This window comes from Pimephales promelas, chromosome 18 (genome assembly GCF_988280905.1).
Source record: "Pimephales promelas chromosome 18, fPimPro1.hap1.1, whole genome shotgun sequence".
Classification (NCBI taxonomy): domain Eukaryota; kingdom Metazoa; phylum Chordata; class Actinopteri; order Cypriniformes; family Leuciscidae; genus Pimephales; species Pimephales promelas.
In genome coordinates this window covers 29,093,777-29,104,029 of record NC_142786.1, presented here as the reverse complement: position 1 = coordinate 29,104,029, position 10,253 = coordinate 29,093,777, and the positions used below count along the sequence as shown (strand labels likewise).

The 10,253-nt window shown below is 36.1% G+C and overlaps 1 protein-coding gene across 1 annotated transcript; it reads right to left on the bottom strand.

Moving 5' to 3' along the window:
* Positions 1–2,577: 2,577 nt before the first annotated feature.
* On the bottom strand, positions 2,578–9,779 carry e2f3 (E2F transcription factor 3). Its single transcript, XM_039681110.2, has 7 exons — positions 9,269–9,779; positions 7,452–7,554; positions 7,078–7,297; positions 6,799–6,966; positions 6,176–6,290; positions 4,448–4,586; positions 2,578–4,339 (listed from the first exon to the last, which is right to left on the bottom strand). The coding sequence occupies exons 1-7, from the start codon at positions 9,527–9,529 to the stop codon at positions 4,065–4,067; spliced, it is 1,281 nt and encodes a 426-aa protein (XP_039537044.2). The 5' UTR covers positions 9,530–9,779; the 3' UTR covers positions 2,578–4,064.
* Positions 9,780–10,253: the final 474 nt, after the last annotated feature.

The window sequence follows — 10,253 nt, the reverse complement described above, 5'->3', positions numbered from 1 at the left end:
AGTATCCATCAAAACACGCCGTGTGCTTTTGTGAATGAGCAGCACCGTATTCTGAGCATGTGCGCACGTGTAGCGCTTCTACGCTGCATGTACGTTTCAGCTTTACTGTATCACTTATACACGAATCACATGCTTTAGTAACTGACTAAACTCTACAATAATTTGGGGAAAAAATCTGATCACAATGTGGCAGTTCAACAGGCTGTACAAGCACATGGGCTGAAATAAAGTGTGCTTTGGAACTGTCTGGCTTGAAATTTGGAGCCTTTGGAGCCTGAGCGGACAACAGCGGCAGCTCAATAAAGCGTTAATCAAGGGCATACAAATATCAGTTTTCACATAACCAATAAGAACAGCTGCAGCCATTTGTTTCAACTGCTGGATTCATACTATAATTTGAATAACTGATCAAATCAGTGACTTTCCATGAACCTAGTGTCTGGCAAGCAAAACTGGGGAATTAGGTTAAGTGCGTCTGGGCCGTCTTCGGTGTCTCAACAGTGCCCCCTACAGGCAAATAAGAGAGGCGCTACTCAAAATAAATTACATCATACATTGCCTGGCCATTCACTGCTGTTTCTCTCAGACAAAGAGCAGACAGCCTCAGAGCCAGGACACATTAGTCGAAGCATGGCGAGATAAGGGACATCTGTAGGAGAACGTGTCCGCCTGTCCATTCTGATGATACTGTCTGCTCTGATGGTCCTGAAAAAGAATTATGTGAAATTAAACATTTAATCACCTGCACTGCTGGACTGAAATAATTAAAAAATGCTTTTAAAGATTTTGAAATGCTCATCACAATATAAATATAATCTTGCAAGGAAGCACTAAAGAAACCTTTTAAACTAAAAAAATGCAAGTCTTCATGAAGAAAACAGTTTGCACTTTCATTTAATAAGAAGCAGTTTAAGATCTCCATTTAATGGCATTCCAGTGATTTTGTGAGGAGAATATTGTCACGATAGTGGTATGCAGACATTTCTGTCTTTCAAATGAAGAACATGCCATCTAATGGCAAGCAAGAGAAGGACAGTCATTACAAGAGACATTGTACCTTAATACATATACCCGGTTTCAGAGACAAGGCTTAAGCTAGTCTAAAACAAAATATGTTTTAAAAGCCATTTTAACTGAAAGCACTGACATCTTAAAATAAGGTCAATGCCATTGTTTTGTCTCAAGAATCACACCAGTAAGGGTTTTTTTCCCCAAGGCACATTTTGAAAGATACTTAAATGCCGTAACTGAAGTAAGTCTCCTCTTGGTCCAAGCCCTGTCTGTGAAACCGGGCCTCAAAAAAATTCATTCACATTATCACTTACAAATTAAAATCAGAGCTAAACATGTATAAACATTGACGGCAAACTTCCAAGGAAATTCCACCATTATCAAATAATTTCAAATGGACAATATTGCATCCATCATTACACAAATAACATTTAAATTTAGCAGTGAGCTCAAATGATCAGCTTATCCTATATGTATTCTAATATTCTATAAATAATTTTATAAATTACCAAGTGATTGAACTAACCTTTAATACGGGTCACTAGGCTTTTTCTCTGACGGAAAAAAATTAAAAAGTGACGGTTTAACCTACTGACATATAACTACTTGGTTACTTGGCATTAATAGCTTATGACAATACAACTGACCAAAGCAGGGTTTATATATATATATATATATATATATATATATATATATATTTATATTAGGGCTGTCAAATGATTAATCCTGATTAATCGCATCCAAAATAAAAGTTTGTGTTTACATAATCTATGTGGGTGCACTGTGTATAATTATTTTGTGTGTATATATATACAGTATATATATATATATATATATATATATATATATATAGTGTATATATATACACAGTATATATATATATATATATATATATATATATATATATATACACATACACACACACACACACACACACACGTATATTTAAAAAATATATATTTATATATTAAATATTTATATTTACATATCATATATGTATATATATATATATATATATATATATGTATATATATATATATATATATATATATATATACATGAAAATGTTTATTAAATATTGTGTGTGTATTTACAGGTCCTTATCAAAATACTAGCATATTGCGATAAAGTTAATTATTTTCCATAATGTAATGATAAAAATTAAACTTTCATATATTTTAGATTCATTGCACACTAACTGAAATATTTATATTCATATATTTTAATACTGATGATTTTGGCATACAGCTCATGAAAACCCAAAATTCCTATCTCAATAAATTAGCAAAAAAAACTCTTAAAATATTAGTTCCCATAGTATATTTTTGTAACATTCAAGATCTGAGAAGTTTCTCAAATGAACCAATAAAATGAAAAATATAGATTTTTTTGCAACATTCTTAAAATTATTGCATTGGATGATCTATAAACATCCATTCAAAACTAATTCAGAACGATAAAAGTTCAGCACAAAATTAGTTTTTTTTTTAATTAAGTTTTATAAACTGATCATATTGCATTAAAAGGCCTTTAACATCATTCATCCATAATAAGCAGGACAGAATGTGCAGAAATTCATAACTTTATTAAAAACAATTTGCAAACAATTAATGCACAGTTTACAGTCCACATATAAAACTTTTCACACATTGGCACACAAAACTGCCTCTAATTGTAAAAAAAAAAGAAAAAAAAAAAGAAAAATCAAACTGCACTGTAGGAATAGAATACATACTGGCAAAGTGATTAGTCATAATATTTTTCTATGCAATATGGCTGCATACATGACCAACACCCTCATTCCAATGCAGAACTAGTGAGCATTAGCACTAATTCAAATTTATTATGTACCATAATTTACTTTAACCACAGCAAAAAAAACTGCATTAACAAATTACTTCACATCTGAAGTATTACACAGCTGAACTTTACAACTAGAATCAAATGAACTTTACAACTAGAATCAAACTAAAGTAACAGAATGGTTACGTCTAATTTGCTGGACTGAAAGTATTTGTGTGTGTGTGGGGGGGGGGGGCGGCAGGGTTATATGGTGAATATATATGTTATATTGAACAAAGAAACACATGATGGGAAATTAATGCGCACTACATAAAACTGCCACTGAAAAACCTACAATTCTCTGCGGGACAGTAAATGTTATAATCTTGGCGAGTTACACCACAGATGTCCATGATGGCTTCATAAGACTCAAGTCTTCAGTGCAATTCAGATACTGAAATACATTCAACATGTAGGGGGACTAGATTAGAGTAATATCCAAAATTCAGTTTCCAATCTAGAGTTTAAAAATCAGCCAAAACTGCACAACTTGCAGAACCATTACATTGTTTACACATGAATCACATCAACAATGAGGAAAAGACAAGTCCATTTCTTTGCACAAATCATTTGGTAACAAAAGTGATAAGACGCTGTAGTTCAGGAAAAAGGATTTCATTCTACATTTACCCAGACATCACTAGACCACCACACACAGCACCCACTCCTTGATCTGTGCCCTGAGATACTGTACACTGGAATATAGCATAAGTGATAAAGCACCAAACGCACTTTGGATCATTCAATAAGGGAACTCGTTGATTTTCTTTGATTTTTTGCTAGCCTACAATGCTGAGATAACTTTCCCCATGAAAGCAAGCGAGAGATTAAATCAATGAAAAAACAACTCGCATTTAGAGTAGACGCATACTTTCCTCAATATTTGACTTTCTGCATTATTCACAGGGGCTGCCCATCACAAAAACCAGTATTACATTTACAGACCACACATTTCATGCAATCCACCACACTAAAAATAACTTTAAAATGACATTATCAGGGTACAGAAACCCATCTGTACAGTAAGAGACGAGAAACCTTGGATCCTGAGGCAGTAAACCTAAAAATCCATACGTAAACCGTGAATGTCAAATGTGACGAAGAAATTCAGTCTGTAGTTCAGTCCCCAGATTTACACCCATCAATCTTGTCAAACTAAGCACCACCAGTCAACTAACTTGAAATCAGGTCCGGCCGGCTTCTGGGATCGCTCATATCCTTAGCAGGTCATCCAGTGCTAGCGTGTCCAGGTCGCAGGAATCAAACAGATCGCTTATACCCTGCTCATCACCCAAGCTCAGCATGTATTCGTCATTGAGGAGAGCAGGAGACAGCGGCACAAAGGGAATGGACTCCTCTGGCTGTTGGAGAATGGAGGACAAGGAGGAACTGAGAGGTGACATGGGGGCACTTCCAGGCATGGACCCAAAACCATTGACGCTACCGTTCATCTTCACATCGTCATCCATTCCATCTGATGCATTTTCTGAAATGATATAAAATTGAAAATTATATTTCAAGGAAACTTTTTTTTTTTTTTTTTTTTTTTTGGAAGGACCAGATGTTATGGTTGTTGTAAAAGTTGAGTTCTTGCCTTGGGAGACTTTGAGAAACGCAGGGTGATTTCCATTCACGTCAAGGCCATTATGCAGCAGACTCCCGGAGTCGCCACCATCCGTACAGAGGAAAACATCAATGGGACCCTTGGAGCTACTCAGGTGGACCTGTAAACTCTGAACAGACATTGCAAAAAAATGTTAATATAAAAATGAACATAAATTCATTTATTGTGCTGCCTCTACTAGAACCAGAGTAACTTTAAAAAAAGGCTATTCACAAAGCCAAAAATAGTTAAAGCATAACATTTATTCAATAACACTTTCATTTGCAAAATAGCTTATTTTAAAGTCTACTTCATACCAGTGATGGGTCATTCATGAACACTGTCATGTGACAAGTGGACGAAAGCCTCAGAAGGTAAATTAAATATTTATGTTCCCTGTCAATTATCGTTGGCTGCATTATAATGACTTCTTAATTCCAAAAAAAAAAAAATTAAAACTGTCTCTTAAGATCTAACACAGCTTTGGAAAATGCTAAATTAAACATCACTGTTGGAGGGTCAAGGATTTCAACCCTCCCAAACCATTAAAACCAAGACCAGAAATTGCTGTTTCAGACAAAAATTTTCTAGTTGCTGAATATTTGATGCATTATTCTAAAAAAAATATTGTAAGTATACCCATCTAACAATTTACACCATTAATAATTTACTACATCATTACACTGACCAATCCGCAAGTCTAGTCAGAAGATATGACTAAACGACAACTTAATTGAGATGACTCAACGCCGGCGATGTTACGCCCTAAATTATTACATGATTAACTAAAGAATTTTTCCATATACATTTCTGAAATGCACTTTCTGTAAAGCTGCTTTGAAACAATACGCATTGTGAAAAGCACTATACAAAAACATTTGAATTAAACTGAATTAATTTAGCGGCCAATTTGGTTAGTGAGTGAAAATTCAAACCCTAATTATACATAATTATACCTAATGTCACACTATCACTCTATTAAAGTGAGTTTTTTGTCAGATGTGTTTGTGTGTATTGTCCAGTGAGATGCAAGACAATAAAGTACATAAATGACCTGTGGCTTTCAGTTTTGCTCTCGGAATTCAATTAACGTTTGAATTCAATTAAATTCCGAATCAAACGCATTGAATTCTGAATTAAATTCCGAATCAAATGCATTGAATTCTGAATTATTTCGGAATTCAATGCGTTTGTTAATTTTTATTGCCACATCAGCAATAAACCTTTTGTGTGTTATCCTGGTTGTAGGAAACATACAGCGTGAATCCAACTACCCAGTTTGTGAATTAACGACTCCAATGTGCGAGATCCGCATTGAAGTCTTTAACATCACACACCTCCCAAAGAAACAAACCTAAAGAGACTTCCAACGTTATAGACCAATGGCAGTTTAACAACTCTGCTCTGACGAGAAAACTTTCATTTCCCCGTTATCAACGTGAAGCTGCTGTGAAACAATCTGGGCTATATAAATAAAGGTGATGACTAAACCTGTTTTTCATTTTAGCTTAAAAGACTTCAAACAATATACAGACTAGATGTGATATGTAGTTAGACACACTTTAGGATTTTTGTTGTGAAAAGCTACATTTTAAAAAAGTTGGAATAGTTGCCTATAATATAAAAATACCATGTACGGCAGAACAGTTAGATTCCCAACCGTAGTAGAAAACAGTCCTTGTTTCATAAACACTCGATGCATGAAAACTAAAAATTTACCTCCTTAGGGTCAGGCACTTCCAGCTTTGTTTCAGATGGTGCTTTGATCGCTATGACGGTTTGGTCTTTTAGGCTCTTTATTCTTCGGATGTCTTGATAGGTCACATAGGCATATGTGAGAAAGGTTAAGGACAAAACAAGCAAATACTAAGTCTAAATGATGTTCATTCATGTTTATTTCCAGCTGTGACTAGTAGTAAAGAGCAGAGGTGATCAGTTCAGAACTTGAAAGCGGACAATTTGCTTCAAATTTAAAGTAACAAAGCTTACTGCAATTTATCGAATGGGAGGTGCACTACAGTTAAGTTTTGTTTAACTGACAACAATAGGCTATAAGATTCAATCTTGCAATTTAAGAATTGATTTTGGTTTTAAAATTAAAATCTATTCAAATCGAGAAGACAATATTTTAACCCAGCCCTACAACTAATGCCTGCTACAGACTGTGATTTCAGCAATCCTAGAAGATCCTTACAAATCACACTGTACAACATGGATCTACTAGAATGTCGTAGGACCACCGTTTTCAGGTTCCATCTTTCATCCAGGCTTAGATTCCTACTCGTGCTCTCCTTTTCTGGCCTTCAGTTCAGACAGAACAGCTAACTGCTTGTGAAGGATATTTCTGACTGTGGATCTCCTCGGTCATCTGCTGGACGTTTCGTGTGCAGGTCTGAATGAGCTCATCCAGGCGTCTCTCCTCCTGAGTGAGCGCCAGCATCTCTCTGGCGAGGTTGTGACTCTGCAACGCTGGAGACGGAAGACCACCTTCTGACGGTAGACTGGAGCCGCTGAAAACGCCACAGCAGAAGTCAACACTTCAAATCCACACAGGCTTAAATCTACTAAAACTTCCAAACCTATCAGTGTTAACATATGAACCACAATTTAAAGTAACCCACAGCCATTGTATGTTGTTCTTAGACTTTTTCTTAATGAGGCGCACTCCCTCCAGCACGTTGGTGATGTCATACAGACGTCTCTTCTGGACGTTGAGCACAATGGCAGCTTTATTGAGATCCAGCACTCCATCGGAGGATTGCGCCAGAAGCTGACAGAACTTTTTAGTCAGAAAGCCTAAGGATGTGTCGTATCGAGTCTTTTCCGGTGGGGTTTTAGGGGCTGAAATGCAAGAGGTCATTCAATCATTCATAACTCTGCGGCAGAAGGAAGCAGGGCTGTTTGGTGATGAAATCAGGTGGTATAATTTAATATTGGTGACTTTACACACTTATCACATGAGCTAAACTGTGGAATGACAGAATGAATTTAATACCTTTGGGGACTTTCAGTTTAAGGGCTCCTTTACGACTCCGAAAGGTTTTAGCTGGCTCGCTGTATTGGTGGTCTGTGATGTCAAGCTCCAATCTCCTTTTAGCCTGTGTCAAGTATAAAAGAAAAAACGAACATGAAAAACAAGACAAAAAAACATTTTTAGTCATGCGTGTGTGAATTTGTCAGGGTTACTAGACTATTATTTGAATAGTATAAGACTACTGTTATTACATTAAATTTGAATAGCATCCAAAACTAACTTTTACTCCATTCAATGTGCGCAATCAATAGAAAATGTACGAGTACATCAAATCTAACACTTGTTTAGACAAGTTGGGGGACAATAAATCTCAAAAATGGTCTGTCAACATATTGTCGATTACCATTAAAATGTACATTTTTCTCAAGACTAACAGCTTGCGTGTCCCTAAAAGAGCATCTTCAGCAGAGTGAACAGGCTCAGATACATCTGAAACAAGCAGATATTGGTTTTTCATTTGAATACCACTTCAAAAATCTGGGGACAAATTAAAATGGCTGTCCTCCATTACCTAAGCCTTAAACTCGGTGACCACTGAGAAACTTAGAAAGGACCAATGACACTTTAGTTAATAATAGACGCAGTGAATATCTATTTATGCATTTTGCATGTTGAAGAAATACTGCTGTCATCACTACATGATAAACAAGAAATATATTTGATGTCATAGAAAGTACTCTTCTTAAGTGCTGCATAAACAATTAAAATACAAGGTATAAGGTCCTACATAACATTGGAGATTCTAATAGTATGTTATTTAGTATCAAATATGTAATTTTATGATTAATAAATACCATATAATTTGATTTATTCTTGCATGAAGTTATTTTGTTAGGCCTGTTGATGTTCATTCATCTTAATTTATTAGTCCATCCTCGTAGTTCACTTCAGTTGAGCATTTGTCGTTTATAATTTCAAAATAAAGGAGATGTTAAGCTCGAAAAAGTTGTTGTATTGTTCCAGAAATCTATAAAACACTTATAAAACAAAAGTTTGATGTCTCAATAAGCCGTTTAACTCTGGGTAACATGAACACAAGCGACCTCACGTATGAAAAATTACTTTATAAGCAAATGCCAGTCAGGAGTTTTTGTAGTAAATCACGATAAAAACAACAGTTAGCAAAGCATTCGGCTTAGCACAGTCCGCGAGCTCAGAGATGACTCCATCCCCCATCCTAAGACAACAAACCTGGGCCTAGACCTCACTATTTCAAGCTTTTGCGAGGAAAGGAGACTCTTATGAGATCATATCTATTCGAAATTAAATTATATACGGTCTATATCCGACCCATTTAGAAGTATTCACAAAAGCAACCCCCGAGCTTTCGAATAAAACTTTAAATGACGTGCAACTTGACAAGCAATCGAATTACAAATACTACAGTACTGCTATTTGAAGTTAAACAACACCATAATGCATTGCAGCATCTTGTTAAGCACGATTATAGTCGTATTAACAGTTTACAGTTAGTTACATCGTGACTACATTGCGGAAATGTGCATGTGTATGTTTGTGGTAAACCATCATCATGCGTCATTACGCATTTTTAGGGGACATTCAGTAAAGTTCTTAATTTAGTTAAATATCGTAGGCGTGCTAATTAGTTGTGCACAATAAACATGCTTACTCTCCGAACACTGAATGCACATAACGCAGCTCTAGCAGTAGCCATGATGACAGCAGAAGTAGGCTAAGTGGACTTAGCCTAACGACTTAACATTTGCAGGATTGAATGTGTAAGTTAACACTTTGGCAGAATTAAAGTAGACATTTACCGGTGGTCGTCCTAGTGTGGGTCGCAGTCCTGTCCCATGTGTCGCTCCTTGTAGAGGAGTTGTGTACAAACTGTCAGCAGAAGCCTCAGGCACACAGACATTATTAGTGGACGGCGGTGTGTTTATCTGTATACGGGCTGCTGCATTGGAATAAGCTCCACATCGTCGATCGGAAACCGCACTAAAAACACCGTGCTGTTCGCCTCTAACAACCCCTGTTAACATAATTTGTCCTGGGACCGAGGAACCCCCCTTTCTCATGATCCTCAGAAGCGCAGGTTCCCTTTGTCCCACTTGTGATTAGAGGCTCTTTTTCGATCAAATCCGAGCGAGTGGCTTTAAAATAATCATAAATGATGAAAGCGCACAGTCTTAGGAATGCATAGCTGTAATATGAGTGAAATTGCTAAATCCTAAAACACCCGATGTTAGCGATTAAAATGCGATGCAAACTCCCTCTCGCTAGAGCGAAAAATGGCTCCAGGAAGCGGACAATGAAGTAGGGGATGAGGTTTACGCGCGAAAGGTCCTCCCGCGAAACTCGGATTTCCCGGGAAATATTTGAATCATATTTGCATATGCGCGGTGATTCGCCAGCTCCGTTCTGTTTTCCGCCCGTAAGTGCTGACGTGCGGTATAGTGGAGCCAATGAAAGCGCACAATGGCGTTTGTTTTAATACACTGGTTTGTCCTACGGTGGCGCTAGATATGAGACACTGGACAAATGGAAAAACACATGGCTAAAATGGTAACAGACAGATTTCGATATCCATTAACTTTAAACAAAAATGAGTCTTGCTATTTAAAACGATATATTTTTAAATTAATATAAATATATTTCTATATAATAAAATAAATATTAACTGTTTTTTTTTAAGTAAACTTGTTTTATTTTAGTTATATAATACAGCATAAATTTCAATTTATAATGCTCCAACTAAAATTGAAATAAAAGAATGACAGAACCATAACAAAATCACTAAAA

What these genes read in the sequence shown, in the direction of transcription:
- e2f3 (XM_039681110.2), bottom strand. Translation starts at nt 9,529, where the DNA reads ATGAGAAAGGGGGGTTCCTCGGTCCCAGGACAAATTATGTTAACAGGG. An exon ending in TAAACTGAAAGTCCCCAAAG is followed by an intron (nt 7,298 to 7,451) that starts GTATTAAATTCA and finishes CTTGCATTTCAG; the next exon opens with CCCCTAAAACCCCACCGGAA. An exon ending in GTTTCTCAAAGTCTCCCAAG is followed by an intron (nt 4,340 to 4,447) that starts GCAAGAACTCAA and finishes ATATCATTTCAG; the next exon opens with AAAATGCATCAGATGGAATG.